General features: G+C 36.6%; 1 protein-coding gene across 1 annotated transcript; it reads right to left on the reverse strand.

Annotated features, from left to right (window-relative positions):
- Positions 1-6,452: 6,452 nt before the first annotated feature.
- On the reverse strand, positions 6,453-7,576 carry LOC106685501 (uncharacterized). The gene has a single exon (XM_014428211.2). It carries the CDS (start codon positions 7,555-7,557, stop codon positions 6,544-6,546), a length of 1,014 nt encoding a protein of 337 aa, XP_014283697.1. The 5' UTR covers positions 7,558-7,576; the 3' UTR covers positions 6,453-6,543.
- Positions 7,577-13,522: the final 5,946 nt, after the last annotated feature.

The following is a 13,522-nucleotide window of genomic DNA, read 5'->3' on the forward strand; positions in this document are numbered from 1 at the left end:
TGTCTTGGACAACTCAGCTCTGCTAACTGGTTACGCAGTGGTTCGGACCGACAACTCCTGTAAAGCTGTACTCGCTACTGTACAGGTAACCAAGTACGAAAATTACCACATCGAACTTCAGCCCAATGACTTTCCAGATGCAACTGCCTTCTCTGAGCGACTTCTCAATTTCATAACACCATACTTATTACCCATAAGCAATGGAGCACTGCAGGCGTCTCTTTTAGTACCACAAGTGCAACAAATATTTTCTGAATTTACTTGTAAAAAGATAACCAGTTAATGGTATTTAGAATTTATGATAATAAAATGAATGTGTAGAAAAACTTTTGTTTTCAGTACATTCACACACAAGTCTGATTACATTCGTTTTTTCACGATCATTATGTATTTATTTATTTTTTGTTAATAAAAACTAAATTGAAAGTTTTAATAAATATGTTTTCTATACATCCATAAACAGGTCTGATTCCATTTATTTTGTAATACTTATTTTTTATTTTTTTTTTGTAAAATATTTGTATATATTTTACATTTCAAATGAGAAATTTACTGATATAATTTTATAAAAAGCATTCAAGTTTTAACTGTTCAATTCTATTATTTCATAACATCAACACGTTTGCAATTTTTGTAAGAAGAAATAAAACAAAAACTGAAGCCTGATAATGGAACGTACTAATATTAGTTGAATTTGCGAATTTTTTAAATTACGTTAGCTATGGATGGAGAAGTAAGCCTCTGAGATAATAACTTTATCGTACAATTTTTATAATCCAAGATAAAATTTACTCTCGCAGCTACCCAGGATCTTTTTGAGTTTTATTAATTGGTTGGTAAATGTATAGCCATATAATAATTTTCAGTAAGAATGCTACTAAATCATAATGTATTGCAGTGATGCAATCAAACAAAATATATAACCGTATGTGCTATCCAATAATTTCCATCACCCCTTGCTGAGATTAGCACTTTGACCTGTTAAGAGTCCATTCATATACATAGCTGCCATTCTCATATGCTATTCGGACCCCAATGTCCTAACCTGGAGCATAACTCTTCCATTTATATCGAAATTTGACGACACTGTGGAAGAAACAAGTCTCTAACACCAAACACCAAGTGATTACAGAGAACCTTTGAAAAGAGGCATACCTTTCAATCTCGAGCAAGTATTAAAGACCTGCGCAAGTACCGACCTCCGATCAGTTTTGTACAATAGCTCCACTATAGCCAAAACAAGAACACACAAACAATTAGACCACAATGAAATAATGAGAGAGGATCGGTAAGACTCCAAACTTATGGAAGAAAATACAGCGGGAGAACTCAATACTGGAGTGGAATGGACGGTGGGTAGCAAGCCAGAGGCTTCAAGAACTTACTAGAAGAGACGAATTTAGTGTCACTGAAAATCGGAAAATTTTTTATTAATAAAGGCTTAACTTTAATTAAACCCCCACATTTTTGAAAATACCCAAAAGCTCATAAGTTATTTTGAGCTGTGGTATGCGGTCAATTGTTACGCTAAATCTAATAATAAAGCTGTACACAGTGATGAGCTCTCCCTTGAAATACATGAGATATGAGTAACAATTCTTTTATCGCTGAGTGGCTGTTCACGTCTGTTCATAGTCTGCTTCATAGAGAGCACTTGAGGTACATGAAAAATATCCCCATTACAAGGAATGGTTCATTTATTATAATTATTAATGAATTAATTTATTGTGTATATAAATTGAAACAACTTTAACACTAAGTCGATGAAACGGTGGTTATAAAGTTACATATGTTAATCGAATAACAAGACTGAATATTTTTAATAAGTAAGAGATTGGAAAACCAGTAAACAATGTTTTTCCTATTATTTTAAAAAAATTGAGATTATTTATATTAGGAAAACAAATTTATTTGTAAAACACAAAAAAGTGGGTTTTTAGTGATAAACCTAAATGCACTGGACTGTCAGGAATTGTTACAATTTAAGTATATATGTTTGATGAAAAGAGGTACTTGTTTATTTACAACTGAAAACTGAAATTGAAAGTCAATAATTAATATTAGACGAAACTAAGAAATTGATGTAATTTTTATTAGTATTCAATTTTGTATTAATAGATTATAGTTAATACCTTTATACTTTTCATCAAACGTATAAAGTTAAATTGTGATAATACCTGACAGGCCAGTGCATTTAGGCTTATAACTATAAACCCACATATAAAAAATGAATTTCAATTTTTTAATGAGATTCTTTTACTAAGAGGTTTATCTATCAAAAGTTTCAACTTTTGTTTTTCAATTTCATTTTATTCTAGAAAATACTAAAATATTTGTTCATTGTTTATTTATTTTCTTTAAACTACCAACGTCACTAAGGAAATTATTAAAACCTATTTTAAAAGGGATTATATTTGATAAAATTGGAGCTTGGACTACGTCCTCTGAGAATAATGATAATAAAAAAAGTAGTCAACCTTTGGACAAGACTCTCAACGCTACCAGAGAACAGGTATCCAGGAATGTGCTTCAATAGACAAAGAAGTATGCAAGAAGTTACTATTGATTTTAATCGGGTCTTACAAGTTCACAATCTAGCCTCAGCAACTAATAGTCTTAATGAACTAAATGAGATCTACAAAACAGGAATGCAACACCTGAAGAAGATTATAATAGAAAAAATTGGAAATAATCTTCTGTCTCTGGACATCAATCCTATTGACTACATTCAAATAATAACCCACTCTACAGAACCTTCAGCCGTCTAGATTTTAGACCTGTATGCATAGTTTAAGAATCTCGAACCCTTACGCCATAAATATATATCTGCAAAATAAATCGTACATTATACAAGATGAAGAAATCTGCAGTGCTTGTAAACTTAACAATAATTTAATTTAATATTTAACAGCCAACACCATCTTCATCTCCATTGCCCATCATCCAATGTATATAGAGAGAGGTACCTTCAGCAATCCAGTTCATCTCCTTATGCTAATGTAGAGAACATTCTCAACATAGACAGTATCGAGAAAGATAATCATATATATTTATTTTTAGTATCTGTTGCCAATATGTACTCAATTCCAGAAATGATAACATTCTTTACCAATTGAATAGTTATTATCTGTGCTGTTTTATCATTAGGGTATTGATCCTGTTTATTTTGGTTTCGTTATGAGATTTTATTTATTTTATATTGCTTGGCATATGTATATTCATACTTAATTCATAAATGAAGCAAAATTATGTTTCTAATATCAGATAACCTATATTTATTATAATGAGATTAAAATGCTTTATTGTTAAATGCAGGAACTCATATGAAGACATATTTTATAAATACTTTGAATTATTTTTACAAGAAGTTATGTTCGTTAAGAAATAAATAAATATATAATAAAAATAATATCTGTTAAAATTTGAGCTCTTTCTTGTTTAATATTTCCCGAGATATAGTTCTTCCAAAAACAAAAAATGTGATTCGAAATACTATGAAATCAATATGATGTGAATTTATGTTGGAAAATATCTTGAAAACTGCTGTATTTATGAAAAATAATCATCAGAGATAGTTGACCGTGGATGATATACACAAGGAGATAATTAATTAATTAATTATAAACTACTTGATTTTTAATTAAAGGAGCTTAATTTTTAGTTCTAGTTTTATCTCATGAAATAATTAGAGTAAAGAGTTATATGTTTTTATGTTAAATATTTCATGAGATATCAAGTTTTCAACAAACAAAAGATCTTTCTCCTGTCGGGGTTGTCTGGTCTTAGGCGATTTCTCCAGCCTGATATCTCTTTACAGAAGGCCCACGACAAGGCGTATTCATTATAAGTTAGGAACGGCCGTGCCAGAGGATGAGCCCTGGACACTGACTAGGTAGAGGAGGTCTAGGTGAGAGAGTCTGAGGCAGAGTAACAGTTCTAGTTGCCGAGATGAAGCGGACGGACTAGAACTGTCATAATAGGAGCCAGCTTACTAGTTGCCGAGATGAAGCGGACGGACCAGTAAGCTGAAAGGCTAGGTGCAGCTCTAGTTGCCGAGATGAAGCGGACGGACCAGTAAGCTGATAAGGCTTGGTGCAGCTCTAGTTGCCGAGATGAAGCGGACGGACTAGAGCCGGGGAGAGACGGGAAATTACACTGGTTGCCGAGATGAAGCGAGATGGTGCTGGTAGGTAGTAGTCCCAGTAAGGTCAGAAGGAGAGAACATCAGCTGCGCCAGTTTGTGTGCCACGATGTGCTATCTGGCTGGATGACTTCGGTGTTCCGCTGAAGGTAAAGTCGAAGCATCTACGGTATCTGATGTCGCTAAGTGAGGCGGTCATGGTGAGATCCTATTCGGTTATCTTGCACCAGATATAGCCATTTGAGGCCGGTCGGCGGGAGCTCTTCTTATGCTGGAGCGTCTCTGCGCCAGTCGGGGCCATGAGTTGGTGGGCGGTCGGCGCGATGCTTTCTAGGGGTTTAGCATCTGTGCGCCAGTCGTGGCCCATGAGCGGCAGGCTGGCGGGATGTCTCGATGTACCTTAGGTTGTGGGCGCCCGTACCAGTGTAGGAGGTCCGCTAATAGGTATTGTTTTGTCTTCGTCAGCCATGATTTAAGGTCCAGTGAAGAAGTTGTTGAAGCATAGATCCTCATCTCGGGTGACTTCGTTGTGGGTTACGCCGGCTGTACCTGCGAAGTCCGAGGAAGTTCTGCGCTGTCCTATGCGGACTGGTAGCAGGGAAATAGAGGCTTCGGTCTTCTTGAGTATAAGCTGGCCTGTGGGTCCTTGACGATAATATGATACCGCGGATGATTTTTCTCTTTTTTTTTTTTTTTAATTTCTTAGTGTTGAGTCTTGAGCGTTGGGAGAGTGTCTATTCCTGATTTAGCACGTCTTGATAGGTGGTAGGCGTGAGCTGCTGCGTTTGCGAGCGGTGCCTAGGTGCCGAATTTTTCGTGAGACGTCTTCGCAATTGGTGTCTCCTTAATATCGGTTGGGCTTGTCCTTCCTTGGGTGTAGAATCCGCAACACAGGTCCCTGATTGAGGTTTAACTGCGCTGGGTTATGTTGTCTCCTTATTTTTGTCCTACTGGTTTTCCTTATGTCTCTTCTCTTTTCGTCTCTGAAGATTTTACTACCATCTCGTTCGTTATCTCTCTAGTTATCTATTGTTCCTCGTTTAGTAAGTAGGTCCTTCCAGTGTCGGGCCTTGTTTCGACGGACTTATCACGTCAGGCCTCTTTGTGACGACTCGAGATCATTTCGGGCTTCTCTTCGACGGATGGATCACGTCGGGCTTCTCTGCGACGGATGGATCACTTCCCACTTCTCTGCGACGGCTTGGATCGTGTCAGGCTTCTCTTCGACAGCTTGGATCACGTCGGGCGGGGTTCTCTGCGTCGGCCTTGGTCACGTCGGGCGGACTTCTCTTTGTCGGCCTTGATCACGTCGGGGTCACCACTTGTCGTGGTTGTCTGGTCTTAGGCGATTTCTCCAGCCTGATATCTCTTTACAGAAGGCCCACGACAAGGCGTATTCATTATAAGTTAGGAACGGCCGTGCCAGAGGATGAGCCCTGGACACTGACTAGGTAGAGGAGGTCTAGGTGAGAGAGTCTGAGGCAGAGTAACAGTTCTAGTTGCCGAGATGAAGCGGACGGACTAGAACTGTCATAATAGGAGCCAGCTTACTAGTTGCCGAGATGAAGCGGACGGACCAGTAAGCTGATAAGGCTAGGTGCAGCTCTAGTTGCCGAGATGAAGCGGACGGACTAGAGCCGGGGAGAGACGGGAAATTACACTGGTTGCCGAGATGAAGCGGACGGACCAGTGTAACTGTTGGGGATTAGGTTACAATCTTAGTTGCCGAGATGAAGCGACGGACTAAGGTTGCTGGAGAGAAGGAGAGGAAATAGGCCATCGTCTTAGATCCATAACGCAAGTACTCAGTCACAAGTAAGAACTTTTTTACAAACACAAATGGCAACCCTCACTACATGATATTCACATCTCACCAATAGACCAATTTTTCTCCCATATTTAAATTATTACTTACCTAACTAACATAATTGTATTCTTTTCGGCCTTCCACCAGTTATTTCGTTTTATTTTAATATATTAGTTTTCCTCAAGATCACTTTATCTTTAATTAAACCCCTTCTGATATCTTAAAACCTAGACTTGGACCTAATTCCTTCAGAGCTTAAAATTTGAGGATGGTCCAGTCAAAACAGATATATACATAAAAATTCTAATAATATTTTATATCGAATTTTTTTTTTTTTTATTATATCAGTAAACTATCGGTTTTGTGGAAAACCGGAAATTTTTATTTGGTTATTAACTTTTTACAACTTAATATATTAAAATCAACACTAGACTATTATATTAGTTGTTCCATTAAAAAAATAATATAAATGGGTTCGTCTAAAATGATAATGAAAACAAAAAAAAAACTAAAAAATATAATTTATTAATTTTCTTAATGATTTCTATTTACACATTTTGCATCAAATGGTTATTATTTAATGAGATGCTACAGCTCAAAATTTTTCATCATCTTCTTCTTCGCTTTCTTCAGCGTAGGCTTCAGTAGTGCTCTGTGTTGTTTCCTCAGTAGGTTCTTCGGTTGGCTCCTCAGTTGGTTCTTCGGTTGGCTCTTCAGTTGGTTTTTCGGTGGGCGCTGCAGTTGGTTCTTCGGTTGGCTCCTCCGTTGGTTCTTCGGTTGGCGCCTCAGTTGGTTCTTCGGTTGGCTCTTCAGTTGGTTCTTCGGTTGGCCCTTCAGTTGGTTCTTCAGTTGGCTGTGCAGTTGGTTCGGTTGTTGGAACAGTTGGTTCGGTGGTTGGATCAGTAGGTTCTGTTGTTGGTGGTTCAACAGTGGGATGATTTATCTCTTTGCAGACGAACTGAGAGAAACTTCTTTGGAACGTTGGGCTCAAGACTACTCCATTGAGGGCGAAATTGGTCACTGGGAGAATTCTGGGAGTGACGAAGTTGACTATGGACTGAGAAATGATGCTGAGTCCTGGAATATCCTCAGGTTGGATGAACACCTGAATACCATCCAACGAGTCGACTGAGACACTGTACAAGCCTGCGTCACATCTTCCATCCTTCTTCACTACCACGATTCCTTTGACAGACCCGGTGTTTAGTGAAGGAGAAATGTCCACGATTCCTTCTCTTAAAACGAAGCCAATGATTTTCACTTTGAACAGATACTGTATTCCCAACTGCCGCAGTGCCATCTTAACGTCGAAGAGGTAAGTCGTGGAACCGTCAGAGTTCTGCCTCTTCTGTATTGCTGGAGATCCATGGAGGACCAATGTGTTGAACTGGCCGATCTTGCCGTCCGTTAAGGTAACGACATCTGTAGGGAGATAGCCACCGATGTTGGGTAACCTTACCTCGGTCAGCAAGTGGTCCTCCAAGTAGTAGTTGGCCTTGGTGACTACATTCTTGACAACGTCGATAGAAGGGTCGTCGTCAGGGATAGGGATGAAATCTTCAGCCCAAGCTGAGGCTAGGAAAAGTGATAGAACCACACCGGCGAGCATAATTGAAACTGAGCATGTACTATTCCGACAGCCCACTTATATTTGTCCTTATCAGTTAATAAAAATAGTGAACCTTTGGGTCCATACACAGCACTTGAGAGTTACGCTGTCATTTTCAAGAGGTGTCAAAAAATAACTGAATTAATTGTTAATTAACTTTCCATCAATTGAAGTGAACTTTAAATAACAGTAATTCACCTTGCTTTATACTTTTTTTTTAATGTTATATCAATCTGGTAAGGAGGTTTATCAGTAAAGAAATGTTTTTAAGCAATTTACGGGCAAATATCTTATTAACAAGCGACTATGAATATAAATACAGTTGAAGATATTTCAATAATAATACTTATTTAATATTATAATATTACATTATTTATTGTTTTGAATGAATCAGTGAATAATTCAGGGATTAACTATCATTATGTTCCACAATCAAATCCAATAAATAGGAAAATATTATTCAAACTAATAAGATATTAAAAAATCGAACATTTCAAAATTATTTTATGATGTGACTTGACGTTTCTAGATAGATACCGATTTTGATAGGTATTTAGTTCCAGACGTAGTCGATAGATTCCTATTTCATTCTTTTTTCTTTATACACATCCTTCATGATAATTTCTGATATACAAGGAAGAGGAGGAGGAACTATGTACAGAGTATCACCCTACTTAACCATGGAGGGTTTCAAGTTTTGATGACATGGGACCACCATAGATATAAAAGTCTTCAAACCGGCGACGCTACAGTTCCGAAGTTGCAAAGACCTACGCCTTAACTTCCTCAACAGACGGCCTATACCTATTCCATCCATATAGTGCTTCTGTTCCATGGATTCCGTAATAAGCACTCGGGGCTGTTCGGAATCCTTAATTACTCTGACCCTCAATGAGCAAATTCCCTAATTTACCAAGACTAAAAGAAAAAAACTGGAATAATTTTTCCGTACTTGTAAGCGATTTATATGAATCCTAAATCATCCGAGTGTAACACAGAGTATGGTTTGATGCCGTACGATTATTTTTGAGTAGGCCGCTATTATTATTGACGTGATTAAGTTATTTTACTGCGACAATCAGAAAAATTGCGTTGCTCTTCATTTTAATCCTTATCCAATCTTCCATAGTGGTTTTTCTCGGTATCAGATAATCTATTTGTCATTTATAAACAGTGACTCATAAATTTCAACAAAACCTTGTTGTTTGTGAGATAAAAATGTGAAAAAGACCTCTAATAACTCTTAGAAGCAAAAGTCACGACTTCTTAGTTATAAATCGTGTCAATGGGGTAAACCCAAAGGCAGCCAATCTCATAATTAAAGAAGTCGGAAAAAATTTATGAGAGCCATTATTAAATTTTTTTTTAAATAATTTATTTATTGTTATTTACAAATATATACAGCAAATAAACTTGCTGTAGGTGACATAGTTAGGATCTAGCAATGCCACCCATTTCTTGCCCCCACATTCTCCTCTACTTCTTTCCTCTGCTCTTTCAGTGATGGCGCTTCGGGCAATTTCTTTTGCCACGTCCATGGTGATAGGAAGAAGCGGCTGTGGTTAGCTAGCCCCTAACAGTGCAAGTCGATCCACCTCCTCATTCCCAGGTATACCGCAATGGGCTGGAATCCACTGCATTACCAATACTTCAAGTATTTCTCTTTTACATTGTATGGATTTCCGGCATGCGAGAATTCTAGCGTGAGTTGAGGAACGTTCAGACGCTATTGCCAGCAGTGCTGCCCTAGAAACCGACAGCAGAACTATCCTCTTTGCGCAGGCGTGAGTAATCTTTTTTATTTAAAGCTAAAGCAATTGCAGCTACCTCTCCATCAAAATTGGTAGCGTTTGCTCCAGCAGGTGCTGACAGTTGGAACAGGCTACTATAGACACCTGCACCCGCATTTTTATTTGCCTCTGTAGCTGACCCGTCGGTGTATATATGGATCCATTCTGGCTCAGGATAACGCTCGGCTATAGTGACCAATGCTACAGTCCTTAGTTCTTCCGCTGGGGTCATGGATTTGTTGATGGGTATCATTGTAGGTGACATAGTGACATGATACAAACATGTAGAGAATCTACCCACTGATAGAACTCCAATAACATTTCTAGAGGAGAAGATCTCGAGGCCATCTTCTTTTCAGACGCCTAGGAGGATTATTAGGTAATGAAGGAGAAGCCAGGTTAGACCCAAGTGGATTTTGGTAGTTGAAAAGTTTATCATGGAAGTAATGGTATCTGGTTCTGGCCAAATCTGCAATATATGGAACATTGAGGAACATGGAACATGGATGTCTTAATTTGTGACAAAGTAAGGAGCATTAAGGGTTTTTACGAAGGATTTTGGACTGTAAGGATTGGATTCGGGAGGAATTTGATGGTTTAGTGGAGCCCCAAAGCTCAACTCCGTATGTCCAGATAGGCCTTATAATAGTCATGTAGATCAGTCTTTTGTTATGGATTGGCAATTTAGACCGTTTGTCTAGTAATTGTTGTAATAGTCGGAATCGACGAGCAGTTTCTTGTCTTTTTAGTCTTGTATGAGGATTCAATGTCAGTCGTTTATATATGTCAGATGTAGTCCTAAGTAAAGGATCTGTTCGACAGGAATAAGAGAGGTATTATTAAAGGATACTGTAGGGCAAGAAGTCATGGGATTACGACGAAGGGTAAATGTGATTTGGTGGGATTTATTGGAATTAATTTTAATTCTCCAGTTTTGGCATCATTCTTCAAGGGTGGTGATGTGGGATTGGAGGGTTTGGGATACAATGTAAAGATCAATGTTCACTGACAATAGACACTGACATCGGCATACATGGTGAGGATTGTGTTAGGATGGGTTGGGATGTCAGCTGTGAAAACTGTATATAGGATAGGACCAAGGATACTACCCTGATGGTGTACCTCAGACTGACGGAATAGGGATGAATAAACGCTGTTGTGTTATTAAATTTAATTATTTTTTTAATATTAATAACATTAAATAACAAATATTCATTATGTATAGATTTATATATATATATAATACAACCTATTTATTTCTTCCGCCTTTAGACCTTCGCTAGTCCGGCTCTTCAGTATCGTCAATAGGTTTAAACAGATCAAAATACCTTGCATCTGGAGTAAAAATCGGTTTGAATTATAAACTATTTCTTAATAAAAAAATGGAATATTCTTAATAAATATTTCAGAATATAAACGACTAAGCATTGCAATAAGAATGTTCTTATTGGGTTTAATAAACATTCTTATAGCTTAATACAAGAGCCAGAAACAAACCTGGACAAACTACCATACTTTTTAAGAGTGGTTGGACCACAAACCCCTCCCAGCTATTGGCCAAATTTTTAAAATAAAATATTTGCTCCAAAAAAGTTTTGCTTGCGGACCGTTATACCATTATACAGTCTCACATAGGTGAAAACAATTGAATTTCTAAATAAATAAAATATACATAGATAAACGGGGAATATATATTAATATTATGTAATGTATTACCTAATAAACTATATAAAATTTTGATTTTGTATGTAAAATATAAATACACTGTAAGAAGTGAAGGGGTAAAATTTATATGTAAAATACGTATTTTTTTCGTCTCTGCTTAATTTAACCTACTCCTCCTCTCTGGATGTTGGAATAGCGAGGCTTTATTTTAATTCAAATGTAAATTGTAAACATGTGCTTGCACTTGCGACGTTTAACGGAATCCAAATTCACTTCGGTTATTTGGTCTCCCAATGAATATCTAATTATTTCATGTTGTAAAATCTTTGATTTTACATGTTTGAAGAGCCCAAGATACAAGGCACAACTATTGCAGCATTTTTATATATGTATATATAGTTGACCCATTTGTTCTGAACAGGTAGGTGTCTTGACTTTTTCTTTGCTCATTTTTTATCATTTTATATCTTTATTATTACTTATTTATGTATAATTATTATTTTTTCATGACGTTTATTTAATCTCAATTTTTTTTTATTTTCCTTTACCGTATTGCTTTTGTTTTATGTACATCTCCTGTATTTTTTAATTGTGTATTTTTCGTTTTTTTATATAAAAAATGTTTACTCTTGCCATTGTTACTTATTTTTATTCTTATCATTGTGTCTTATCTTTGTATTTTTATTCTTATCATTGTATCATTTTGTATCTTTTTAGCCCTAATGAAGCCCTACAAAGTGGGGTGAAACGTCGGAAAATAAATAGTTGTAAACTATTTTTGTTTCTCCTTTGACCGCAACCCTGACCATCTTCCTATACAGGAAAATAAATAGTTGTAAACTATTTTTGTTTCTCCTTTGACCGCAACCCTGACCATCTTCCTATGCAGCATTTTTAATTCGTTTGGTTCAAAAGATATGTTTTAGGTATTTATACTTTTTATATTTTTATTGTATAATATTACATTCTATCCTATATTTATATCTATTAGTACATAGATTTCTTTCACACAATATTTACAAATATATAAATTAAATGACAACAAATTAAGAAATAGAAGGAAAAAAATAAAAACTTAAAGGGGTTCTGCACTTTGTAGGGAAGTACTGTTACTAGTCCAACGGTTGTCCAAAGAAGTGATTTGGTCAGAATCACTCGCCGCCAGAATTTTACTCAATTGAGGGTACCCATTAATGAGGTTGGGTGGACTCCAGCAGGGCTCCAGAACCCACAGGGTTGACTCTGGGCAACAGTGTAACAAAAAACTATTTTCTGCCCAGCGGGATTTGGACCCGGGTCCTTGGGGTTAGTAGCATCGTGCCTTACCAGGGTGCCACGGCGCTCCCCCATAGTAATACTAATAAAAAAATAAATAAATGAATAAAAAACAAAATCAAACTTAACGTAAAATAATTTCATAAACCCACTCATTCCTATTTATAATATTTATATACAGCCTGAGGACCTCTGAACCTACCTCGTCCTCCACTTATGAAGGAAAGAGCGAAGAGCCAGAGATCCAATTCCTCTCTCTACCGCGTCACTGGTATTAAAAATTAGTGGAGGATGAGTGAGGACACAGCCAAGGCGCTCAGGGCATTCATATGTACTAGCCATGGCCAGAACTCCAGGTATTTAAAATATTTTTTTGTAAATTTATAGCAGTTACCATGCAATGTGAAAGCGAAGTAAACCCCTCTCTTTTTACATTCCCAATTACCGTAGCAACTTATCAATTTAAGGATTTTACTGAAGTACATTAGCCACGTGCTTTAGCATGAAGGATGACCTTGACCGTCTACTGGTCGATAGTAGCAGCTAAAGCCAATTAGAAAATAAATATGTCTGGTTATGGAGTTTTTTTTTCTTTGTCAAATAGACCACTTAACAATGTCTACAGGTTATCTCTAATAATGATATGAGTATTTGTGCAAATATTGCTTAAGTGAAAATAAGCATCTAGCGGAACTTGATTCATTATTGCTATAAATTATAAATAACCTACCCATAGGTATTATAGTTATTACCTATTATTTATAACACTAAATCTAGAGCAGGCCTTGAAGAAAATAAGGCGCAGGCGATGACGAAGGTTCCTGAAACATGAATTAGTGGAGTTTTTGGGAGACAGTGTATAGAAAGCTAAATTCTTTCATCATTCCTTGAAAAATTCAGGGAATCCTTTTTATGAAATGAAATGATAGTTCATTATTCTGGGACTAGGTTTGTTTAGAATAATTATAATTAAACAATAACATATATTTGCCAAAAACAATATGGCCGTAATTAATTAAAATTGTATATAAATAATTTTATATACAGGGAATAAAAATTATAAAACTATCTGACTAACTACATAAAAAACAAAATAAAAAGGTAGTTGCAAATTATCTGTACCATTATGATATTGGATTAGAAGGGTTTTAAACGAGGGAAGGGTTGTTACGTGACGTATGTTAGAGAGAATGGAGTTCCAGGGAGCAACAGTTCGGTGGGGTGAAGGGTAGATG

The sequence above is a fragment of the Halyomorpha halys genome, unplaced genomic scaffold (assembly GCF_000696795.3).
Source record: "Halyomorpha halys isolate HHAL.00 unplaced genomic scaffold, Hhal_1.1 Scaffold705.1, whole genome shotgun sequence".
Lineage (NCBI taxonomy): Eukaryota > Metazoa > Arthropoda > Insecta > Hemiptera > Pentatomidae > Halyomorpha > Halyomorpha halys.

What these genes read in the sequence shown, in the direction of transcription:
- LOC106685501 (XM_014428211.2), bottom strand. Translation starts at nt 7,557, where the DNA reads ATGCTCGCCGGTGTGGTTCTATCACTTTTCCTAGCCTCAGCTTGGGCT.